The sequence below is a fragment of the Leucoraja erinacea genome, chromosome 17 (assembly GCF_028641065.1).
Source record: "Leucoraja erinacea ecotype New England chromosome 17, Leri_hhj_1, whole genome shotgun sequence".
Classification (NCBI taxonomy): Eukaryota; Metazoa; Chordata; class Chondrichthyes; order Rajiformes; family Rajidae; genus Leucoraja; species Leucoraja erinaceus.
In genome coordinates this window covers 39,390,481-39,416,775 of record NC_073393.1, presented here as the reverse complement: position 1 = coordinate 39,416,775, position 26,295 = coordinate 39,390,481, and the positions used below count along the sequence as shown (strand labels likewise).

Sequence of the window (26,295 nt, the reverse complement as noted above, 5' to 3'; positions counted from 1 at the left end):
CAGGACATTATTGACAAAATGAGTTCACAAGGAAAATCTCTACTGAAATATGTAAAGATTTCCACGTTTCGGCAACTATTTTTCAAGGAGACATGTTTCAAAGGCAAAATTAGACCCACAGACCCATCTCCCTCAAACCCGTGTTGTGTCTGTTCCCCCAACGCGGGTTTGAGGGCGCCCCCCCCCCTCCCCCAGAGAGAGGGGGAGAGAGAGAGAGAGGGGAGGAGAGGGGCGGGGCGGCAGCTTGCGGGTGACTGAGCGAGGTGCGGAGCAATCTGAGGACGGTGAAAAGCAGTGGGGGGGACCAGCCGATCGTGGCTTCCACAAAGGGAAGCGCACCCACCAGCGTGACAGAGCCGGACCGGGGGGGTGGGGGGATACAGACGATCGGGCCTCCCCGGACAGGAGGTTGTTCCCTTTGAAGGGTAGAGAGAGGGAGGGAAGTGGTTAGAAGAGGAGGGAGGTGGACGGGTGGAGGCGAGCCGGGCGAGTGAGTGGGCTGCGAAATGCGGAGAGAGACAGAAGCGGCTTCTGACTCTATGGAAACCCACAGCTGGAATGAGCGGGCGGGGAGGGGAGGTGCGGGGCTTCACGAGCTGCGCTGGCAACAAGGAGAAAACTTCTTCAGCGTGTGAGGCATCGCTGACCCCGCGATCTGCAGAACAAAGATCCTATGGCGGAGCTGAGCTGTAGGATCTTTGCTGCAGAACATTCTCATTCTTTCTGCACCTTTTGAAGAACGTGGGGGTGGGTGGAGTAATGTACCTCGTGGAAAACTGCGCATACGCATTGACAACATTAATCCACAGCGGGGGGTGCGGCCAGGAGGCAGGTGGGCCTCAATTGGTGGGCATTGTGACATCAGCAGTTGGCAAGCGGCGATTATTTTTTTTAAAGTTAGTTTTGTGAACAATATTATTAAAAATCTGGGGAAATAATTGACCAGATTTAGGATTTCTGAAATCATAAATTAAATCCCGACCGAAATATGTAATTATCTCTGTGTTTTTGAGTCTGGTTTTCGAGGAGAAAAGTTTTCAAAGGCAAAATCTCTCTCTCACACGCACAGGCACACACACACACACGGGCACACACAAAAAGTATACGAGACCAAGTGCAGACCCCATTTGGTCTGTTCCCCGAACGTGCTTCAGACCCCGAGTATGTGGGTGGGGGGGGAGGGGGGGTAAAAAGATATGTACGTACCAAGGCCAATGCAACGTAACCACTCCATCAATGAACACCTGCCCCACTGGTGGCAATGTCTTTGGATCTCCCATTGGCCTTTTCAGCCATCTTGGAATCCACAGAACTGAAGTGGAAACAGCTCATCTTCAACCCCATAGATTAGAGGAAAGAGAGAGAGACGGAGGGAACTGAGCTTATTCTGAGTATTGGTAAAGGTAATCCCATTAGATTTTGGTAAAATGAAGATTATCAATGTTTGAGCTTTTGAGCAAAAGAGAGAAGCTGACAAAATATATGCTAAGAATTCCTGTGATGAGATATATTTAACTTTCTTTTAAAGTGGAATTTGGTTTGCAAAAACTACTGGAAAATTCCCTTGGAGCAAGTGGGCTACTCCATTGGATGGGCTGTTGGATTCTTGACCCTTGGAACTGTTGTAGATGGGTAAGGTTTTTTAATTCATGGTCTTGAAACCATTCAGTAATTTGTGTTTTTTTTAATATAATTATACATTTCAAAAATGTTTAATTGTATCACTTAAAACTTTGTATTTTTTATTCTGGCATAACTTGATTATATGGATGAAAATGCTTTTTTATTCTTCCCAGCATAGAGCAATTTAGCAATGAAAAATCCAGCAGTAACAGAGTAATGATTTGCAGGTCAAGCAACATCTCTGGAGGATGTGGCTAGGTGAAATTTCTGGGGTTGTAACATTTCTTCAAAGTCATTTTAATTAAATACGTTTTGGGCCGATCCATGTTGACCACAGATGCTGACTGGCCTGCTGAGTTACTCCAGCACTTTGTTTTATATAGAAACATAGAAAATAGGTGCTGGAGTAGGCCATTCGGTCCTTTGAGCCTACACCGCCATTCAATATGATCATGGCTGATCATCCAACTCAGTATCCCATCCCTGCCTTCTCTCCAATACCCCCTAATCCCTTTAGCCACAAGGGCCACATCTAACTCCCTCTTAAATATAGCCAATGAACTGTGGCCTCAACTACCTTCTGTGGCAGAGAATTCCCCAGATTCACCACTCTCTGTGTAAAAAATGATTTTCTCATCTCGGTCCTAAAAGACTTCCCTCTTATCCTTAAACTGTGATACCTGTCTGTTTTTGTGATGCTGTAATTCAAGTATTTTCAGAATCTGGGAATACCTTCACTGCTTCATGCCAGCATTCAAATTGTCCTCTGCCAAGACACTTATTAACCAAATTTGTTCACCTAACTATACTTTGGATGTAAATTCTATTTTAAGTTGAAAAGTATTTTTTGCTGGATTTTCTTAATTGCTGGGACAAAAGAATATATAGTTTAAAAAGGACACTGCTGGAGCAATTTAGGCAGCACCTCTGGAGAACATGGATAGGTGACAATTCAGGTCAGGATTCTTCTTCAGTCTAATTGTGATAGAGGGTTGGAGAGAGAAAAGAAAGGAGGTACAGGGCCAACCCTGGTGAGTGATAGGAGGATACAAAAGGATTTTATTTGATAACAGGATTCCAAAGGCCAAATATGAAAATACAAAAGGTGTGAGATAATGATGGAAATGGTGAGAATTGTGAAGCCAGAGAAAGGTATATACGGGGAGGGGAGAAATGCGTGCAAGTCCAGCTAGGGCACAGGGAGGAGAGGAGGGTTACGTTTTGTTATGTTACCTAAAATTGGAGATTTCTATGTCTGTATCATATCTTGTATCTACAATTAATTATTAACACTTTATACATACTGTATTTTTCCATGCAGGTTATTTCAGATTTGTAAATAATGACACAATTTTAATTTTAATTTTTAGACTGGGCCGTCGAAGTACATTCATTCTTTCTGTAGTTGGAGTAATTGTTCTGCACGTTGGAATCTCAGTCTCTGTGGATTTCATCATGTTTCTTGTATTTCGAATGTTCAGTGGGATAGCATTGGCGGGACTCTTCCTGTCTGCATATGTTGCAAGTAAGTACAGATCAACTTAGATGGGCAGATCAAAAACACCAAATGGATATATGCCTATCTTAATACACAAATTTTGCATTTTTCATGTGCAAACTATTTCATTATGTAACTGCTTTATGGAAATTATATCGGAAGCACCAATTATTTTGCAATTTTTTAATCAGCCTTTTAAATTCTTCAGTGGATTCTTATCAAATTATGGGCGATAAGCATCTAGGCTGTCTTGTTATGTAAAACGTAACATTTAATTATGAGCTGATATTGAATAATTTTAAAATAACTCTTAATACCCAATTGTGGAGTATTGTGAACAGTTTTGGGCTCCATATCTGAGGAAGGATGTGCTGGCATTGGAGAGGGTCCAGAGGAGGTTTACGAGAATAATCCCATGGATGATTGAGTTAATGTATGATGAGTGTTTGACAGCACTAGGCAGTACTCGCTGGAGTTTAGATGGATGAGGAGGGACCTCATTGAAACTTACTGAAGAGTGAAAGACCTGGAAAGCATGTTTCCACTAGTGGGAGATTCTAGGACCAGAAGGCACTACCTCAGAATAAAAGGACGTACCTTTAGAAAGGAGATGAGGAGGAATTTGTTTACTCGGAAGGTAGTGAATCTGGAATTCATTGCCACAGATGCTGTGGTGGCCTAGTTATTGGGTGTTTTTAAAGTGGAGATTGACAGATTCTTAATTAGTAAGGGTGTTAAAGGTTATGAGGTGAAGGCAGGAGAATGGGGTTGAGAGGGAAAGATAGATCAGCATGATTGAATGCCAGAGTAGACTTGATGGGCCGAATAGACTAATTCTAATCCTATGACATGAACATGTGTATATCTTTGATGTCGATCAGTGCTCTTCAACCTGGGCGGTATGGCCCATTAGAGGGTGATTTAAGCTTTCAGGTGGACGGTAGAATAATTACATGCTGTATTAAAACATCCAAAATATACAAACTCAAATCAGTGAATGTGGAAAGAAAAAGTTACTATAATTTTTGAGAAAAGTGTTTGAATTTGAATTATGTATTTTAAACGTGTGAAACACACGGGTGGTGGTGGAGGGAGATGCGATAGTGGCATTTAAGAGACTTTTAGAAAGGCGCAGAAATATGGAGGGACATGGATTATGTGCATGCAGATATGAGTTGGTTTAGGCATAGACATTGTGGAACAAGCCTTCTATGTTGTTCTCTGATCCATGGTCTGATAACCCTTTTACCCAAGTTATGTCATGGAGTCATAGCCATATAGTGTAGAAACAGGACCTTTGGCCCTACTTGCCCTTGCGGACTAACATGTCTGCGCCAGTCCCACCTGCCTGTGTTTAGCCCCTATCCTTCTAAACCTATCCTATCCATGTACCTGTCCAAATGTCTTTTAAACTTTGCAATAGCACCTGTCTCAACTACCACCTCTGGCAGCTCGTTCCATATCCCCACCACCCTATGTGTATATATGTTTTTAAAGTTGAATCTCTGGTTCCTATTAAATTTCTCGCCACCCATGTCCTCTGGCTCTTGATTCCCCAACTCTGGGTAAACAACTGTTTATTTACCTTATCTATTCCCCTCATGATCTTATACACCTCTATACAATCACCCCTCTCCCTCCTGCACTACAAGTAATAAAGTACTAGCCTGCTCAACCTCTCCCTATAGTTCAGGCCCTCGAGTCCTGGTAAATCTTCCCTACAGTTTTTTCAGCTTAACAACATTTATCCTATAATAGGGTGGCCAAAACTGAACACAAACCTCCAAATGTGACTTTACCAATGTCATGTAAAACTGTAACATAACCTCAAATCGTCTATACTCAAGACTCTGACAGATGTCCAATGTGCTGAATGTCTCCTTGACCACCCTATCTTCCTGTGATGCCACTTTCAAGAAACTATATACCTACTCTCCTAGATCCCTCTGCTCTACAATACTCACCAGAGCCATGCCATTCATTCTAAAATTCCTGCCCTGGTTTGACTTCCCAAAATGCAACACCTTGCACTTCGCTGTATTATACTCTGTTAACCAAATCGTTGATGCTGACCAAGATACCTAAGCTAGTCCCACTTGCCCATGCCCATATCCCTCCAAACAATTCCTATCCTTATACCTGTCCAAGAGTCATTTAAGTGTCATAAGTGTACTCTGTTCTACCACTTGCTCTGGCAGCTTGTTCCATATATCCACCATCCTGTGTGAAACGGATGCCCCTCAGGTCTCTGTAAAATCGTTCCTCTCTCATCTCAAACCTATGCCCTCGAGCTTTAGACTCCCTTTCCCTGGGATAATGATTATGTTATCCATACTACTCATATTGTAATTTTGTAAACCTCTTAAGATCCCCCTTCACTCTCCTATGTTCCAGGGAAAAAAGACGGCCTCTCCTAATAATTAACATCCTCACAAATCTTTTTTTGCATTCTTTCCAGTTTAATTACATCCTTCCTATATCGGGGCTGCCAGAACTGTAAACAATACTCCAAATGTGGTCTTACCAATGCCTTGTACAGCTAGATGTCCCAACCCCTGTATTTTATATTAATGCTCCCTCTTCTGGTCACATGTAGTCTCTCTAAGGCATTAATTATCCTCCCATTGGAATTCCTTTGCAATGTCACACTACTCACTAGGCTTGCCACTTCCCTCATATAATTTTGACATGGATTAACATGCAGAAAAGAATAGGCAGTGCCAAGCAAATCCATTTCAGAATCAAGTTTCAATTACTAATGTTTTTTCTATCTTCCTCCCCATTTTTATCTATCATTACTACAGGGTTGGAAATGTGTGACCCGCCACACCGACTGGTGATCATGATAACTGCATCGATCTGCACAGTGGTTGGAGAGATGCTGCTGCCAGGTTTAGCTGAACTATGCAGAAACTGGAGAATTTTGCAAGGTGTTGTCACTACCCCTTTCCTAATACTACTCCTCTATTGGTGGTGAGTGTTCTGAACAATATGAGCACCATCTGACTATTTTTATGTAAACATACCAAACACAAAATCTTTGCAATAGTGTCAAATCTTCATTTATGTGAACATGGCATTGACATAAATAAATGGAGGAAATAGGTTGATAGCTTTCTGAAGTCTTTTGTTTTGGAAACATGAAGTTATTTGTTTTTTCTTTTCAATGTGATGGAGATATATTCAACAATAACCTTTAAGCTATGCCCTTTAATCTAGAAAACCCCCCCCCCCCCCCCCCCCCCCCCCCCCCCCCATCTCTTGTGCTTTAGAGATGTGATCAGTGGAACAGTGGCAAAGAAAATGTCTGGAAACCAAATAGCTCAATCAAAAAAAAAAAACGAAGACCTTAATGTAAAAAGAGGCGCCTTCATGGAATCACACAATTGTTGCAGTACAGAAGAGTACCATTTGACCTTAATATACTTCTGGCCGCTCTTTGTACAGCAATTCTTAATGCAGATATTTGAAAAGGCCAAACACTGGAAATCAGTGGTCTGAAATGTACGTACATTTTCAGCAAAGCAGTTATAACTCAGTTACGCAATGGGCAAGTAGTCAAGCCTTTTTTTTGTAATTGCAGCTGACTCTCAGACCTGCACTTGTGCTGGGATAAGAAGGGATCAGCAGAGGTTGTGCTGCAGAGGAGGCAATGAATATATTACATTGGGATAGTTGAGGACCAGCTGAGATGTCAGCACAATTTTGGGGCCTATGTTTCTCATTCTTTCAAAATCTATCACTTTACATGTCTCTGTATTAGATTTCACCTGTTGCTTGTTTGGCCATTTTGTCAGCAGATCTGTTTTATAGTATGAAGCCTTAAGTTTACCACACTTGCCCAGCTTATTGAAGTAAAATACCAACGTTCCAAGCAGACCTCCACCTGCCATTCTCCAGTCTGAAAATGGTTGTTCACCAGTGCTCTATGTATATTTATGCCAAATTCATATCCATACTGTTTCTCACCAAATTCATATCCATACTTCCTGACCAATCTCCAGCCTCTCACCTGCCTCACCCCTGCATTGGATCCTGTACACATTTTTTCAACAAAATTGCAGCAGTTGCTATTTTCTAACCTCGACAACTCTCCAGTATCCGGGGAAGTTTGGAAGATTATTGTGAGTCTTTTGACAACCTAGATTACATTTTATTATTTGGAAACATGCTACGCTAAACCATTCCCTTATTAAGATAAATACTTGAGGAATTATTCTCCAGTCACTGTTTCAGAAATGATGTAGTAGGTTATTTTACTTTTGACCCACATAAAATAATGGTCAGGTCGGGGGGAGTTCCCCCCACCACAGGTACCATGTAATCCCATGCTACCTGCTCCATGGTCGGATAGTCGGCGACTAAACCGTCTCCCCCACCTGCCAGGTTGGGAGGGGGCTGTGGACCCCCAGCAGGAACAAAAACAAGACCTTCAAAGGGCGGATGAGCTCCTAACGAGCCAACGGCCATCCACACTTCCAGTGCTCTAAGTACCTGCTTCAATCAATGGTGCTTTATTGTCACGTGTGCAAATTCTTTTTGCATAGATCACACATGCACGTGTTGCCATATTTTGACACCATTTACAAAAAGTCCAAAGTCTGGTCCACATGCTCGCTGTACTGTTCAATTAAAGCACCTGGAGCTACCGATCCAGGTAAGCTCCAGGTTGCTGCAACGAATCAACGTTCCTCTCCTCACTCAACTGACTTTGTCCCGGTGGCCTCCTGTAGCCGACCTTGATTGCACTGGAGTGAATATGGCCCTTCTCCAACCGGCCCACTCCTCTCGTCAGTCATCGCCAGTGGCTCCCTCCTACTCGGCTCTCTGGTCTTCGGGGCTGAGCTCGGTAGCTTCCGACCTCCCCACCTGAAGGCCGCAGCCCACTGCTCTTTCTTTGTCTGGGTACCAGATTTCCTGGGAGCCTTCTGCCGCCGCCAGGCATCTGGGGAGGAGGTTGGTTTAGGTGGAAATGAGTTGCAGTGGTCTCTGCAGAAGCAGAAAGGGTTGGAGATGGGAAGATTTGACTGGTGGTGCGATCATGTTGAAGGGAGCAGAAATGTTGGGGAATGATGTGTTGTATATGGACTTTGATGGGGTGAAAGGCTCTGTTATTAAAGCAGAATATTATTTTTCAAAGCTGATCATTTCTGTGATGTATCATTTTGATAATATTTTTAATCAAACAATATACACTTTACAACGCTTGTGAATTTATGTAGAACCTTAATCTTATTATGAAGCACTGTCCAATTTGAGAATTGTGTTTTATATAAATGCATGGAAAACTGAATTTAATTTGACCTCTGATATTTTATCTAATTCAGGGTTGCAGAAGCTACCATGATTTGAAATTGCCTTCTATGCAAGTAGCTGACGAAGAATTATTTAATTTAATTTGTGTTTTTCTGGCCATTGATGCTTTTGTGAAAGCCTAATAATTTACACTTAAATATGGGACTTGAATGGCTGTTCTTTGCTAATCCATTCAAGGACACAAGAGGGCACCATAATTCTAAACATCATGTGTTGAAAGCCTTGATCTAAAAGTGGGAAGATGAAATGTGTCAGCTCAGCATAATTTATTTAAATCGAGTGGAAACAAGGATCTGCAAATTATGATTTACAAAAAATTACACACAATCTTGGAATAACTCAGTGGCTCAAGCAGCATCTCTGGGGAATAGGTGATATTTTGGATTGGGCCCTAATTTAGACTGCCTGGAGAAGGGTCCCAAAATGAAATATCCATGTTCTTCAGAGATACTTCCTGACTGCTGACTTACTCCAACTCTCTGTGTTTATAATTTATTTTTAAATGTACATATATTAATATTTATTTTATTATTATTCCCTTTGGTAGAAAGTATGTGTATCCAGTATTTCTCCAATGGGTATGCAACATTCTTATTAAACTAACTTGTTTTTGAAATTTTCAGCATTCCATCCATGTTCCCTGAATCGCCACGTTGGCTCCTTGCAACCAGACAGATTGGGAAGTGTAAGCAAATACTACAAGGCATAGCAATTGGTAATGGTGTCAATGTGGAAGATGAATTATACACCCAATGCAATTTGTTTAATGGTATGTAGATGATGTAGAAAACAGTCTGTTGATCAGTGTGTTTAGTGACAGTGAAAGCAAAATAAATCATCTCATACATCAACTTTGTTCCTCCCTGGAACTTGTAATCCTTTTCCCATTTAATCTTCTGTGGACAAATTTTCTACATAACTAAATATAAAGGATCTCCAACTATTTGACGTTTTCGCATTCACTATTCAATCCATGGACATACTTGCACATCTACTCTTTGAAACACAGGAGCAAGTTTTGTGTAATATTTATTTTTATATTATTTTTGTAACCATTGATCAGGTAATTTGATCTTTCCACAAAAAAACCCAAAATAGCAAGCATTGAATAAAATTTCCTGAGGTTCTGTGACTGCACATCAAAGCAGAAACATGGGTACAAAGATTGGGAGCATAAACGGCAGGAGGTGCTCACCACCTCATGTACTGCCCACTTATGTGCCCTATTTGGACCTCTAGTTTGATCTGTGAAGGATCTGTGGCATTATCAGTCAGCTCATAACTCACAAAGTTGGAGTGGAAGGAAATCCCCCTCAATCCCAAACCACAACTCCAGAGGAAGAAAATATATTAAAACATTTAGTCATGTAGGCTTGGGAGATTCCATGCAATTCATTTCTTCAATTCTACGGAAGGATCAACTTTACCTGTCATCAAATTGTAGAAGTAATCTGAAAATCAAGTAGCCTCCTGATCCATCAAAGATTAATTCTCTGAAATGCATATGACTATTTCCATTTAATCTTTTGAGGGCTTGTTTTGCATAATTTAGCACCCTCGTATTCGCTGTTCAATCCCAGACTAAAACTTTCCATACACATGTGAGCAGTTGAATCATATAATATCCGATTGCGAGGTTATTTTTTATCATATAGACATATTATCGTGATCCTTCCACGGAACTAAAGAAACAAGGACTCATTGAATACACTCTTGTGCTTAGTATACAGCACTTTCAAGTAACTCATTGCTGAAAAGTATTTTAGAAGCTTGAAAGACACAAGCTTCAATATAAATAAAAAAATTAGTTCACATCTGTACAATCATCTTAAAGTTACTAATATCCCATTTAAAATTTGAAATATATTTTCTTTAAAGTTCTGCCCTTCAGTAAAAACAAATTACTCAGCAAATCTGTCATAGTCACTGCCACAAAATGGTGCTGTTTTTATTAAAATTTGAGCATGCATATTATGCCATACAGTGTATTCAATATGATTGAAACCTTTCCCTTCAACCCCCATGTATCCCATTTCCAAAATTCCTGCAGAGATGAATTCTGTGTTTGAAAAGCCTACACAATTTCGTTCATATACATTTTGTGATATGACCACTGCACGAACTACTTGGAAGAACATCTTGATATTAGGATTCACCACGTAAGTTATTCGTTAATGTGTTCTAGTTTTTTTCTGCAATGGTTTGCCTGATATCTCAGGTGCAAATTAATTACATCTTTTCAATATTGAGAGACGAAAAAATCTCATAACACCAGGTAGTTTTCATCAAGATGATGAAATGCCAGAAAAACAGCTATGTGGATAAATGACCAAAGAAGTAGATTTTAAATTGTATAAAGGAGAGTATTTCAGAATTTCCACTGGGATTTAAGAAAGAAATGCTAGCTAAGTGAAATGGAGGCAAATTAAAATATTGATGAGATGCTAGCAATAAATGTTTCAGATGTAAACTCATTGATATAAGGCTGGCACCTAATGTGCATTTGCAGTTACCTTGAATGACTAAGTGGCTTAGTACACAAAAATGCTGGAGAAACTCAGCGGGTGCAGCAGCATCTATGGAGCGAAGGAAATAGGCAACGTTTCGGGCCAAAACCCTTCATCAGTCTGAAGAAGGGTTTCGGCCCGAAACGTTGCCTATTTTCGCAGATGGTGCCATTGAATCTTTTGTTCCAGAAATGGCGCTTTTAATGAAAAATCTGGATATATTTTAACCGTTTATGGTGTAACTTTTCATTACCTTTTGTGTTTCCGTTATTAATTGATTTCATTATCCTGAACGCTACTTTTATAGACAATTGTCATCTCCAACCATATTTTTTGTAATTTACGAGAGATTTGAAGTTATCTGGTTTGTGCTATGAAAATGCTTATATATTATCTAATCATCCACTTATTATCTTGCATTTACTTTTCTTTTAGGTTCATTGGCAATGGAATTCAACATTGCTTTTCCCAAAATCTTGTTGGTTATAGCCCCAACTTCTACTTGAAGTATTTTGTCATTGCTGGTGCTGAAGGTGTAGCCCTGGTTTTCCTATATTTTACTGTGAACAAGTTTGGGCGACGTGGCATTCTGCTCTTCTCGACAATCTTCACTGGGTTGTCATCGCTATTATTGCTTGCTCTTATACAGTGTAAGTATGGATAATTGTCTTTGCACTGGGAAAAATTGCAGTCAGAACTGAGCTACATTATATGCCATAGGGTTACATTGTTGAACTATCAGCCAGAGGTTGATTTCCACAATGGCAGTTAGGGAAAATGAATGGCATGACGCTAAGCAAGAAATCAAGTTATGGAGTGTAATGGAAAAAAAAATTGGTTCACTAATATCCATAAGGGAAAGAAATCTGGCATCCTTGCCCCATCTGGAAATGTGACTCTACACCCACAATGGGTTGATTCCTTAACTGCCTCTCACTTCAGGGGCTATTTAGGATGGGTAGTAAATTCACTATTCCTCTGTGAAAGGTCTTGTAATAACTACAGAAAATTCAACTGAAAATAGCCTGATCATTTTCATTAAATCCCAGTAAAATAATAGAGAAAAGGTGTATAATGATTCTTGATTTGGGTTAAGATTGCTATTAGTGAACATGGAAGTAGTTGTTGCTTAGATTGTAGAAAATACATGCTCTGCAATGTTACATATAACTTTCAACATGTTAACTATTCTGGAATCTTTGCATTGTATTGGCTTAGATGACATATGGTTATTAGTTACCAAACTAAGGCAGTAAAGGATTTGGCAAATAAGGCAACAAATGAAAATACGGACCCGGGGCAGGGCCTTACATCGCCCTGTGCGGCTTTGAATGGCTGTGGGACTTGCTAGCGCCTGCCGGGGGCTTTGACTTTGACTTTGGCATCCGGAGAAGAATGGAGTGCAAGGGAGAGACAAGACTTTGCCTTCCATCACAGTGAGGAGGGGATTCACTGTGATGGATGTTTGTGTAAATTGTGTTGGTGTGTGTCTTAGTTCTTTTCTTGTTGTATGGCTGCAGAAACCAAATTTTGTTTGAACTTCATGGGAGGTTCAAATGACAAATAAACGGTATTGTATTGTATTGTAACAACAGCAGCTTGGCAGTAGTGATTGAGATATGCAAAATGTTAATTATTTTGAAGTTCTATTTGGTGAATGCATTGCATGATACATTCTTGTCTTCTATAGATTTGAGGAGCTTGTATTTCCTTCCTGGTCATTAATGTCTTCACAAATCTCATTTGGTTACTGAAAATGTAGTCAATCAGTTAGTTGTTCGTGTTCCTGAACATCAGTCCTATGATAGTCCATGGAAAGTGCACGTGGTGAATATTTCTTATGGTTATATGTTATCAGTAGCCTGCAAGCAGGATAAAATTGGTAGTAAATTGGAAAACAAATGAAAATTATCAATAACTTATTAAGATACAAACTTGTAACCCTCATTGCATGGAGATCAAATTAAGAGTTTAAAGATTCTAATTGGGTTTCTATCTTAAAAGAAAATAAGATCGAGAAACCCATTAAAATCTGCATGTAACTTTCAAATAATTTAAATATAAAGACTCCTCCAGGTCTTTCTGAATACAAATATTTTTCAATCCCCTATCATTGAATAAATACTTCACTTTTCTAATTTTTCTAACATCAGCATTATTCTTATTTATATCATTGCCCATTCATTTAGCCAGTCCATATCACGAGAAGCCCTTGTGCATCCACTTCAAACATAACACTGTCTCCTTGTTTTATATCAAACTTGAATACAATGCACTTGATTCACTCATCCATGTCAATGATATAGATTGAACAGATTCTAGAACTGTTTCAGTTTATTTTATTGTCACGTGTACCGAGGTACAGTGAAAAGCTTTTTGTTGTGTGCTATCCAGTCAGAGGAAAGACAATACATGATTACAATTGAGCCATTTACAGTGTATACATACATAGTACAGTGAATACATACATAATAAGGGAATAATGTGTAAGGCAAAGTCTGATCAAAGATAGTCCAGGGGTCCCCGATGAAGTAGATAGTAGTTGTGGTAGGATGATTTAGTTACCTGACAACAGCTGGGAAGAAACTGTTCCTAAACCTGGAGGTGTGCTTATTCACACTTCTATATCTTTTGCCCAATAGGAGAGGGGAGAAGAGGGAGTGGCTAAGATGCGAGCCTTGTTGAGGCAGCATGAAGTATAAATGGAGTCAATGGAAGGGAAGTTGGTTTGTGTGATGGTCTCAGCTGCGTCCACAATGGAGCTCAAAAACGAATCCGCAATGTGCTGGAGTAACTCACTTAGTCAGGCAGCATTTCTGGAGGACACGGATAGGTAAATGGACAAAGGCTAGAGACGAAAAGGAAACAAAAGGGTGTAAAATAAATAAAGGAGAAAGTGAAATGTGAAGCCAGAGGATGGTATATTGGGGGGTAGAGGAGACGTCGGGTGGGAGAAATGGGTGTGCATCGTTGACTATGGCAGAAGATTGCTGAAATGCTGGACAATGATGTGTTGGATACGGAGACTGGTGGGGTGAAAGGTGAGAATCAGGCTAACTATCCTTGCTCCATCTGGAGAGAGGGGGAGCAAGAATAGAACTACAGGAGATATGGGTGAGAGATCCATCTACAACACCAGGGGGGTAATCACATTACCTGATGTCCTAGAGTGAAAAGTCTCATCTTGGGAGCAGATGCAGAGACTTGAGAAATTAAGAGCAGGGAATGGCATCTTTGCAAGAGGCTGGATAGGAAGAAGTGATCTATATAACTTTGGGAGTCAGAGAATGTATAGAGACATCAGTCAATGGTCTGCCTCCTGTAGTGGCGATAGAGCAGAGATGGAGGCAGAGAAGTGTCAGAGATAGTCCGGGTGAATTTGAGGGCAGGGTGGAAGTTGGTAGTAAAGTTGTTCAAATCATTAAGGTTCAGGAGGCTGTCCTCTATCGATGATGCAGAGAAATGGTTGGATGGTGCCAGTGTATATTTGGATCACTGAATAAAGTGAGGGGAGTCAAAAAGAGAAGTTGTTGAGGTTGAGAGCAGGTTCTGCCAGGTGGTGGAGAGAATTAGAAGAATTGTTTGGGTCTCTCTTCAACAAAGAACAGGAGGGCCTGAGACCTTCCTGGTGGGGGATGGAGGCGTAAGAGATTGTAATGCAGTTTACTAGTCACTTCCTTCTAACCAAAGAATGACTACTATTTTCTGTCCAGTAGCCAAACCTCCAATCTACACACATATTATTTTTATTAATCTCCTGAAGTACTTTATTGAAAGCATTCTGAGAGTCTAATTTAGTCACATCTATTGGCTAGCCTTTCTCTACTCTGCTGGTAACAACACCTAAAATTCCCAACAGATTTATCAAGCATGATTTCCCTTTCCTAAATCTATGTTGATTCCTCGATTCTTTAATAATAAATTTCAGCATTTTTCCTTCTATCAGGCTAACTGATCACTTTTCCTCTCTTAAATAATGGAGCTGCATTTACTTCTCTAAGCCACGGGAAAATAGTTATAGTATTGTAGAATCTATGCCTGAATCTACAGAATTCTAGGATTACTAATTGATTTTCTATGTCCATGACAGCTACTGTATCTTTAAAATGCTATAATACAGGTCGCTAGGTCTGCAGAATTATCATCTTAGGTCCATAATTATTTCTTTAAGCCTAATGTGAAAATGAACATAAACATTAAAAAAAAATTAAAAAATTCTGACTATTTCCTTAATATTTCTCTTAGAATTTGTAAGAGACTCCATGTCACATTGCTACCTTCAGGCATTTCATTTTATTTCAAATGCAGGACAGCATCAGTATAACAAGTTGATTGCTTCATGATTACTTTCAACCTCATGTTGCCTCGGCAAGGCCAGCAGCATAATCAAGAATGAGTCGCACCCTGGTCACTCCCTCTTCTCCGCTTTCCCATCAGGCAAAAGGTATAGAAGTGTGAAAACACACACTTCCAGATTCAGGGACAGTTTCTTCCCAGCTGTTATCAGGTAACTGAACCATCCTATCCCAACTAGAGAACAGTCCTGAACTACTATCTACCTCATTGAAGACTCTTGGACTATCTTCAATTAGACTTTACTGGCTTTATCTTGCACTAAACATTATTAACGTTATTCCCTTTTAATGTATCTGTACACTGAATATTGTATATCTTTATTGTCATTTCCTGAGTATTCACATACCCAGAGGAAACAAAAAAGCGTTGCTCAACCAGTGTCCATTCAGTGTGCATTAAAATTAAATAGAAATAAAAATACATATATCATGAACAAATTAACACTCTACTAACATCAACAGGTGTTCCGATCGGCAGCGGCACGACAGTGGCTCTGCTGCAGTGTGTCCAGGTTGGTGGTTGGTGCGCGATACTTTGGCAGGGGGCAAAGTCAGTTTATCAGTCTTATAGCCTGCGGGAAGAAGCTGAGGAGCACCCTGCTAGTTTTGCAGCTAATGCTCCTGTACCTCTTCCCAGATGGCAGGATAGCTCTATTGTAATCATGTATTGTCTTTCCGCTGACTGGTTAGCATGCAATTTAAGCTTTTCACGTACTTCTGTACACTAAACTAATTTAATAAACTAAACTAATTTAATCTGATTCAGACAGAAATGATAAATTCTTCACCAAGTAGGTTGTGGATGTTCAGTGACTTGAGTACATTCAGGAATTAATGCAACACATCTCTGAGGCACTATGAGACATGACGACTGCCTGGAGAGTTTTGGGAAATAGAAAGGTTTATTCATGCTTCCACTGAATGGTGACTCAGACACAGATGCTGTGGATTGTTTAATACAGACCATGGAAGGAAAAAAATAAAATTGATTGAGAATAAAATTGTTAATAAGGTTACTACATTAAGATACTTTTGTATTTGAATTTATTTGGCATTATACTAACAAATTATTTTCTTCAGATTTGCATAAAGGTGTTCATCTGACTCTTTCCATCCTGGGCCTTGTTTCAGCTTGTTCCGTTAGTATATTGAGCATATTTTTTGCCAGTGAGGTTGTCCCAACAGTTGTTAGGTATGTATGACAATTTTACATTGTTAATTTTATTATACAGGTTGAACACTGATTTTCTGACAGCTGATGGTCTGCCCACCTGGACAATATTACAAGAGCTCATTTGAAATTTCCTAAGCTGCCACTGATGGCATTGTAAACTGAATGTGAATGTAATGACCAGCCGACCCATCACAGCCGTTTAGAGCCTCTGCTTTTGACCCCACTCCCATCTCGCAAGGTGCACCAGCGAAGCCCTTTCATGCCGCTCTGTTCGGCCTCTTCTTGTCCCTCCCACCCCCCCCCCCCACCCCCCCGTCCACTATGGTCCATTACAACAAGGGCTTACTGTGAACAGACGGACCATTGCGGAGGTAATTGTCTCTGTAATTGGTGATGACCACAGATGATGGTTAATGGACAAAAGGACACAAAGTGCTGAAGTAATTCAGCATGTCTTGACCTCTGCAGAACAAGGAACGATGACATTGGCTTGGATATCGAATAGATGAACTTCATTAGTCTGATTCAGTCGGCCGAGTTACTCCAGCACTTTGTGTCATTTCATTTTAAACAAGGCTAGGTTACCGTGGAGGTCCCTCTCCTCTCACCTGCTGTTGCTTCCCCGGTGGAATCTGCCAGAGGCGGCAGCAATGGGAGGAGGTGGAAGAGACCGATTGGACAGAGTACCAGGAGAAGCGGGTGGCAGTAGTTGAGCGGGGAGCGGATAAAGCCATTGCTGACAGCAGTGGGAGAGGGGCTCACTGGTGTATTTTGCAGGTCAGGACTATACGGGCAGGGAGACCGTGGGAGCTGGGGATGGGTCGGCAGGTCATTCCATTTGCATTCAGTTTACATTTTATATTTGTTTTATTTAAGTATCTGGCACTCCGTGGTGCTTTAGAGACACAGGAGGGGTGTCATTAGCGAGCCAGGGGAATATTGTCATTTCCTTATCACCCCCAACCTAGACCCTCAACTGCCCCACGAGCAGGTTGGTTTCCGCCAAGGTCGATCTACTGCGGACCAGGTAACCTCCTCACCTAAGACATCGAGGACTGCTTTGAGGCAAATGAGAAGGCAGGAGTTGTTCTTATAGATCTGACAGCTGCCTATGACACCGTGTGGCACCAGGGACTAACTGCAAAGCTACTTCGGGTGCTGCCAGACAGGCGCATGGTACTCTACATGATGGAGCTGATATCAAACTGCAGCTTTGTGCTTAAGACCAGTGATGGACAGCAGAGTAGGCTACGTAGACTGAAGAATGGCGACCCACAGGGATCCGCTGTTTTTCAACTTGCACATCCATGACCTCCCAGAGACCATCGCTAGAAAATATGGGTATGCTGACGATCTAGTCATCCTGATGAGACACAAAGAGTGGAAGACAATCAAAAGCCCCTTAAGTCAAGACGTGGGCACTTTGGCAGTATACCTATGACACTGGCGTCTAAAGCTGAGTGAAGGCAAAACAGTGTCAACAGCATTCCATCTAAACAACAAGGAAGCTAAGCGAGAGCGAGCTGTCTTTGTTAACAACAGGCACTTGGACTTCCAACAAACACCCACTTACCTCGGCGTAAAGCTGGACAGGTCGCTTACATTTCGTCAACACCTGGCTGGTCTCCACAACAAGGTCATGGCACGTAGCGGCCTCATCCTGGCAGGAACAAGTTGGGGAGCCAGTCCATCCACTGTTTGCACCTTTGCCTTAGCTATTGTGTATGCCCCAGCTGAGTACAGTGCACCCGTATGGAGTAGAAGCAGAGATATACTAGCCTGGTAGACACGAGCCTGAACAGCACCTTGTGAACCATCACTGGGTGCCTTCAACCTACTCCAGTCGAGCATCTCCCTATATTTGCAGGCATTCCACCTGCAGGGATCCGAAGGCAAGCAGCAACTCTGGCACTATCTCGTCGTGCCATGGACCCAGATCACCTCCTCCATCAGGCTATCAGCAGAGAACAGAGGCCACCCCGACTGAAGTCTGGTCACCCCCTTGCTCCACATGAAAACAACTCCTAGCATCCATCCAGCCAACTGAGACAAAAGCATGCTGGATAGCCAGCAATTGGTCGCAGGAGTGGAAGGCAACCTCATCTCCATTACACAACTACATCTCTTCACCAGATAAAAGCTGTCCAGGGTCTGACCTCCCCAGAGGAGCATGGGTGAAGCTCAACAGACTTGGTACTGGAGTTGGGCGTTTCAATGCCAGCGTGTGGAGATGGGGGCTCCGCCAGAGCCCAGTCTGTGAATGCGGAGCAGAACAACAGACAGCCAACCATGTCATCTCTGAGTGCCCACTCTAACACCCACCAAATGATGCTCAGGGCCTGGCAGACATTGACGCAGAGACAACAACCTGGCTGCTCAACATCCGGTTTGAGATCTAACTATTCCTTTGGTTTATGTTTCATTCGCAAGAAGAACTTGATTATCACGTGACCTCAGGTGGTCTGGAAAGGATAATCTAGAAAGGCTCTGGAACCGAGGGTGTCGGAAAATCGGTGTTCAATCTGTATTATATTATGGTCTTATGATTTTAGTTATGAGCTTTCACAAGCAAGTTACCAAATTTGAGACCCTGAATTTGTAGCAACTGCTCTAACATAGTAATTTGTTTGTATCACAAATATATTGAATGTCACGATAAAAATGCATAATGTAAGCATCTTTATGTGGAATATTTTTAATTTGGTGCTGACAATTTTATTTTTACTAATGCTATAGGTTTGAATTCTTAAGATTATGAAAATTGTTGCAATTGTTGCTTAAATGTTTGCTGACGTGTTCCACTCCTTTATGGAAAAAAATTGCGACTTCCAAGTAATAAAGCCAATACTTGGCCCTGCTTGTCCCAGAATCATATGCCAATGGTTTGTAGTAGAAATCAGAAGATATTAGTATCTTTCTGTTGTTATTTTAATTGTAGCATATGCCACAGACTGGAAGGACTTTTCTTCCCTGCTGTCACCATTAGTGTATTCACACCCCTCACATAATTTACTATATTAATGAATAGAAACCCCCAAGGTTGAAATTTAGTTTTTAGCTTGATTGACAATATTGATATTGTGATAGTAAAAAAATAATCTTTCCAACCTTTCTATCCTTTAAAAAAAAAAGACTTTGCAGTATGTAACTAGACAGATGACTGGGATTATTTAACCAAATAACTGTATTCAGGTCTCTGTTTCACCTCTGACAAATACCATAATACTTTTACCACTATTATAATTCACTTATTCTGCTTTCAAATCATGTTAGTGAATCTAGTCTAAGTAATTACCATTTATGGATGTTCTTCAATAAATGTAGCCAAATGCACTTGCTTAAATTCTACTAACTAGGCAGACTCCGTACTCGTGTTGAAATCTCGTGCTCTTTATTTTCTTTTTCAACGTGATTAGCTGATAATTAGTTCCTGGTTAGCGATCAAGGCAGTGTCATTCTTAATGGCAATTTGTACTCTTGTCAGTTTCCACCTTGTTACTTTATTAGGTAAGCGTATACTGCTGGCTTGCAAAGTGAACATTTCATTTAGATGGCAAGGTTTAGAAACATAGAAACATAGAAAATAGGTGCAGGATTAGCCATTTGGCCCTTCAAGCCTGCACCGCCATTCAATATGATCATGGCTGATCATCCAACTCGGTATCCTGTACCTGCCTTCTCTCCATACCCCCTGATCCCTTTAGCCACAAGGGCCACATCTAACCCTCTAAAATATAGCCAATGAACTGGCCTCAACTACCTTCTGTGGCAGAGAATTCCACAGATTCACCACTGTCTGTGTAAAAAATGATTTTCTCATCTCGGTCCTAAAAGACTTTGTCCTTATCCTTAAACTGTGACCCCTTGTTCTGGACTTCCCCAACATCGGGAATAATCTTCCTGCATCTAGCCTGTCCAACCCCTTAAGAATTTTGTAAGTTTCTATGATCCCCCCCCTCAATCTTCAATATCCAGTCTTTCTTCATATGAAAGTCCTGCCATCCAAGGAATCAGTCTGGTGAACCTTCTCTGTACTCCCTCTATGGCAAGAATGTCTTTCCTCAGATTAGGAGACCAAAACTGCATGCAATACTCCAGGTGTGGTCTCACCAAGACCTTGTACAACTGCAGTAGAACCTCCCTGCTCTTATACTCAAATCCTTTTGCTATGATCCTTTTACCTGATCCCTTATAAATGTCCTTCAACTATCTTGAAAGAGACCAATATAGTCCAAGGTTCTCTTCTCATAATTTTCCACATATGAATGGTTTATTTAAATTTTTAAAAATGTTTAACCACTTTTGATCATTAGAATTTGGGTGATTTTTCTAGGCCTTGTTTGTACCATTTGTCGAGCCGATGAGTTATTCTTTTGAAAATATTTTAATCCATCAGGGTCACTGTGAATATTCCACAGACAGGTCTGGCAGTGGAATCTTAAAGAATAAGAGAAATGATTGTATGAATTTCTTGGGGATAATAGAGGAAATTAAAGGATTTTATTCTGAATATTGTTTTATTTAAATGTATAGAATTTCATAAAATGTGACCTTGTTTGGTCATTGTAAATTAATGGTCGTAGTTTCAAGCATAAATAAACAGAAAAGACTCTGTTATCCAAAACCACAATTGTCGACAGATATTTATTATCTAATCTGAACAGTAAATTCTGGTGATTAATAATGTCTTAACAAAAATATGCTACAATACTAATAATTGTAGTTTTGGATAACAGAGTCTTTTCTATTTATGCTTGAATCTACAACCATTAATTTACATTGACCATACAAAGTCACATTTTATGAAATTCTATACATTTGAACAGCAATTAACTTCAGGATGTAGAAATCTGAAATGAAAACCGAAAAAGCAGCCAGACAGCATCTGAGGAGAGAATTATTAATATTTCAAGTTGGTGTAATATAATGAAAGATCACCAACCTGAAATCTTACTTTTGTTTCCTCTACAAGTGCTACCTAACCTACTGAAATATTTCCAGTATTTTGTTGTCATTCCAGCATCTGCCATTGATTAGAGTTGGCCTTCTTCATTTCAAAATATTTTCTGCCCATAACTCATTGTAAGCATGGGATAAATCAAAATCAACAACATAAGTGATCAGTTATTAGGTTGAGCCAAAACAAAGGGTGGAAAAAGACCAAGGAAAATACTTAACTAAACATTGACGATTTAATACTTCCTAAAAAATATGAGGCTCTAATTGTCATTTAGAGAGATTGATTAGCAGCCAATTACACGAAATGTCACATTTCTAACACCGGATGATATTAATTCCTTTATTGATTAGAAAAATAAGAGGACTAGAATGCAAATGTTGTTTTGGAGAAGCGAATGGCAAAGAGGTGCAACTCTAGTGAACTTCAGCACTGTCATATTTTATGTGTATATTTCTTCCTTACCTGAAAAAACTGTACCATTTGGCCATAATTAACAGCAATGACTATCAGCTTTCATGTTATAAAGATCCTGGGCCAATATTAGCCAGGTTATTTATATTTCTTAATAATCAACTGTACAAAATTTTCAAGAAGCACTTGTAGCCTAGATGTATATTGTGCTGCCTATATTTCGTGAATTTATTTCTCCTTTTAAAAATGTGTTCACAGAGGTGCCACTTTAGGCCTCATCATGGCAACAGGTTGCATTGGCAAAGCAACATCCCCAATCATGGATCTCCACAATAAACATGGCTACTTTCTTCATCATGTAGTTTTTGCCTCTTTTGCTGTCCTCTCAGTGTTGTGCATCATGTTGCTTCCAGAAAGCAAACGGAAACCACTGCCAGATTCTATAAAAGATGGTGAAAATCAGAGACGTCCTCCGATGTTATTGTTCAGAAACAAGGATAGAGTTCCTTTGCTGCATTCAAAACAGAATGGCAATTATAATCCGGAAAGCTATTCCAAGCTTGTTACATCTACCAAGAAAGTGTTGGCCAATAACATTCCTATTCAGTCACAAGATCCCACAAGAGGAAGTGTGATCAAGAAGACCCAAGAATCAGCAATCTAGCCAGGCTTCAGGGTACATGAGGAAATATAAAAAATACTCTCTTGCTGTTTCATATTCTGCACCACAGTAACCAGTATTTTATCAATTGCTGCATTTGTATGTTCTAAGATCTGATTGGGATAGTTTTGCAAACTGTTTAACATGGTTACTTTTCTCTGAAGTTTAATTTTCAAGCACAAGTATAGTTTCAAAAGATGTATAATTATGTTGATAGATTGTAAATTGAGATTTGGGGTTAATAGCATAAATATTGAATGCATTTTGGGTTATGTACATCAGTAGTCAATTATGAAAAAAACCATGTTTGCGCCATATTGCTTTTTGCAAATATTTACAATGCAGTTTTGATTATTGCTGTCTTTTTTTTCTCTAGTCTACCTAGTCATAAAATCTATTTTTTATCAACTATGGTGTCAGATTGCTAAGTGTGTTACCATTTTAGTATATCAGCCTGGGCTGAATAATGTTTGAAATTCTTTTGGTTTGCTGAGATCTAATTTCTTGCTCCTTTATAATACAAGACCAAATGTTTTTGTGGACGTTTTACTGATAGCAAGCAAAACGGTTAAACTTATCTAATTGCTTATTGTATGCCAACTTATTGGCCCATTTTATTAATTAGTTTAGTTTAGAGATACAGGGTGGAAACAGGCCCTTCGGCCCATTGAGTCCATGCCAACCATCACCCATACACTAGTTCTATGATATCCTAGTTTCACATCCTACATACTAGGGACAATTTTACAGAAGCCACTTAACTTGCAAACCTGTACATCTTTGGAATGTGGGAGGAAATCTGAACACCCGGAGAAAACCCACGCGGTCACAGGGAGAATGTACAAACTTCATACCGGCAGCACCTGTCGTCAGAATCAAATTCAGGTCTTTGGCGTTGTTAGGCAGTAACTCTACCTCTGTGTCACTGTGGCACCCCCAAATGTAGATTTAAATTAGATTTTACTTCGGAGTCACGTGAGTGATTCCGTGAAGAACCCAGCTCTACTGCGCATGCGGCATTACGCACAGCTGTGCAGAACGCGGCCAGCGGGAGTCGGGCAGCTCCCGCATCCAGGGACGAGAGGTAAGTACTTGCCTTAATCGGGCCTTGTGGTTTTTGCTCCAGGGGGAGCAAAGTAGAGAGGCATGGTGAGCGGCCCCATTTCGACTCCAGCGTGGAGCCGACAGTGGACGGGCAAAAGGCGCTACCCGGACCCCAAACGCTGCGGACCGCTGCAAGGAGCTGCGCTAATGCCGGTCCGCTGAACAGCTGTTTGGTAACAGCAGCGGACCGGCGGGAAGTTTAAAAACCCGACCGGCAGCCCTGCAGACTCCTGACATAGAGTATCGCCGCCCGGGAACCGCCACAATGCCGCCTGGAAAACGGCAGGCAGCCTCTACAGACAGGTAAGAGAAAAATCTTCCCAATTCAACAGGTTCTACAGGAGCCAACTTCCTCCAAAACTGGAACAGGTTGGAGAAGGCAAAAATAAGTATGTCTGTCTCCCCAAGCCAGAGGAGGTCATGGAGTTCACCTCCAGGAATAAAGGGGCACTGGCTGAATGCCAAGGGAGCTGACTCCTACCCCAGTGCTATTGCACTAGCCATCTCCCTTGTCGAGGGATTGATGCAACAGCGGAGTTTGAGCTATGCCTCCTCCAATTTATAGCACACCCTTTTGCTCCCTCTTTTGAGGCTAGCTAAGGAGGCCAGGGCTGGGCTGGCTTAAATGCTGGGCAGGCGGACGAGAACAGCAGTATGCCAGGGGAGCAGGATCAGGAAGAGCTACTGGGTGTCGTGGGCCACTACATGGCTCCTCCACGCGACCATCTTCCCAACAAAGCCCTGCAGGAGCAGGCCTTTCCAGAGGCAAATCCGCAGGCAGCTGGGTCAGCAGACTCGCAGACAAGCAGCGAATTCTACAGTAGGGTCAAGATGTTACCGCCTTTGCTCGTTTTTTCCACGGATTATACTCTCCCAGGATGAGACTATCCCATTGCACTACCAGGGTGCTGATGCCTAAGATGTTCCCAAATTTGGGATACTCGACTGAACAATGGTGCATATAGACCTGCCCGCAACCCCAAATATATGGGGCTATGCAAACCGCTGCTGCAGGAAGAGAGGCAGCTAAACCTGTGTGCCTCATGAAGGCAGGCCATGGAACGAGCAGGACATCGCATCCAACACCCAGCTGGCAGCACCCCTCGGCATCCACCAGCGATATCAAACAAGGACTGGTGAAAGCCTGGCGACCGCTTCACATTACCCCCAAAGTTCTTTTTAGACGGGGCCCAGAGCGGAGCCATGGGAAAATGCGCCGCCCCACCGACAGCACCAGCATACCAGCAAACTACGCCTTCATGAAAAAACAACAAACATGGAGGTAGGAAGTCTGGTTCCTCCCAGTTTACACTAAACAAGGGTGTTCTACTAACTGCGGGGGGGGGGGGGCATTTACACTTGTTAATAAAGCATGGGATGCTGTCACAAATAACTAAAATATACTCAACAGTATTAGAGGATAAAAACGAATTCAAATTGGGCATATTACCGCCAGTTCAGCAATGCGCCCAAAGGGCACTTTCTCCCTCTAAGAAAAGAGAAGTGAGAAGGTCAAGCTGAACTAGAAAGGCTCATTACTAAACGGATCATGGGAGTAAACATGAACCATTGGAAACTACAAAAGATGGTGAATGTAGCATCATCATTGATCTAATATCACTAAAATAAATCTGTTGAGTATATATACACTTTAAGATGGAGATGGGTTTTTGTCACTGCCAGGCATCTGATCTCCCAAGGATACCTAAGGGGAGCATTGATATGGAAGATGCTAACTATCTTATACCCATACACTAGGATCATTATAGATACCTAAAAATTTTACCTGGATAATGGATATCCCGGTTAGGGCAACCATAGGAGCATAGAGCAGTCCCTATGGTCTAACTTCTGCCCTAAAACTATTATAAATATCAAACGGCCATGGAAATATTAAGAAAACAAGCATAATCATGGCATATATTGGATGATATCCTCATATTAGGGGAAACAAAGGAATTAGCTGTGGCAGCAGTTCTAGCTACGAAACAGCTCCCTAAGCTCTGAGGTTTATCCCACGCCCAGATAAACCAGTATTGAAGCGTTAACTACCAAGGATTATCTGGGCTTCAATAATAATTCCGTCCATATGACTGTTACTTTGCCAAGGTACTTGGGTCACTATAATCAAATCATGAATTAACCCACTGAAGCTATATCACAACTAAGGTGGTGGGTAGACATCTATTTGGCATAGTTTTCAGCCCTATTATCATCACCAATCCCAATTTGGTTATTAAAAACCGATGCCAATACTTTAGGCTGGGGAGCAACTAAACTCCATATCCAGCACAGGTAACAGATGGACCAATTCACAAACATTGTTACTACACATACCGGGCATCAACTACTTGGGATTGGTGAGCGCCTATTGGGCTAAAAAACATATGCATTTCAAATGCAGCACGTACATATGTGGTTACGGATTGATAATACTATGGTGGTGGCTTATATCAACCATATGGGGAGCATAATAATCATTATTGTGCAACAATTTGGTCAAACAAATCTGGCAATGGGTGTGTCAAAAAGACATTTTAACTATCAGCTGCCTATGTCCTAGGAAGCTAGAACACAGTGGGAGACACCAGGTCACGGGGTAAATTTATGATTACATTGAATAGATGTCAAACCCAAAATATCTGCTAAAGGTATTAAGCAGTTTGAAAGCCAGATATCAATTTGG

The 26,295-nt window shown here is 41.1% G+C and overlaps 1 protein-coding gene across 1 annotated transcript; it reads left to right on the top strand.

The window, feature by feature from the left end:
• The first annotated feature begins 673 nt into the window (after positions 1-673).
• Positions 674-26,083, top strand: LOC129705481 (putative solute carrier family 22 member 31). Its single transcript, XM_055649071.1, has 9 exons — positions 674-689; positions 1,506-1,632; positions 2,994-3,148; positions 5,926-6,094; positions 9,061-9,206; positions 10,488-10,596; positions 11,380-11,594; positions 16,380-16,491; positions 22,103-26,083. Exons 1-9 carry the CDS (start codon positions 674-676, stop codon positions 22,506-22,508), a joined length of 1,455 nt encoding a protein of 484 aa, XP_055505046.1. The 3' UTR covers positions 22,509-26,083.
• The last annotated feature ends 212 nt before the right edge of the window (positions 26,084-26,295 follow it).

Bases quoted from the DNA above. Each gene is read 5' to 3' on its own strand.
- LOC129705481 (XM_055649071.1), top strand. The intron at 10,597-11,379 runs GTAAGTTATTCG...CTTTTCTTTTAG, and splicing joins TTGATATTAGGATTCACCAC to GTTCATTGGCAATGGAATTC. The intron at 11,595-16,379 runs GTAAGTATGGAT...TATTTTCTTCAG, and splicing joins ATTGCTTGCTCTTATACAGT to ATTTGCATAAAGGTGTTCAT.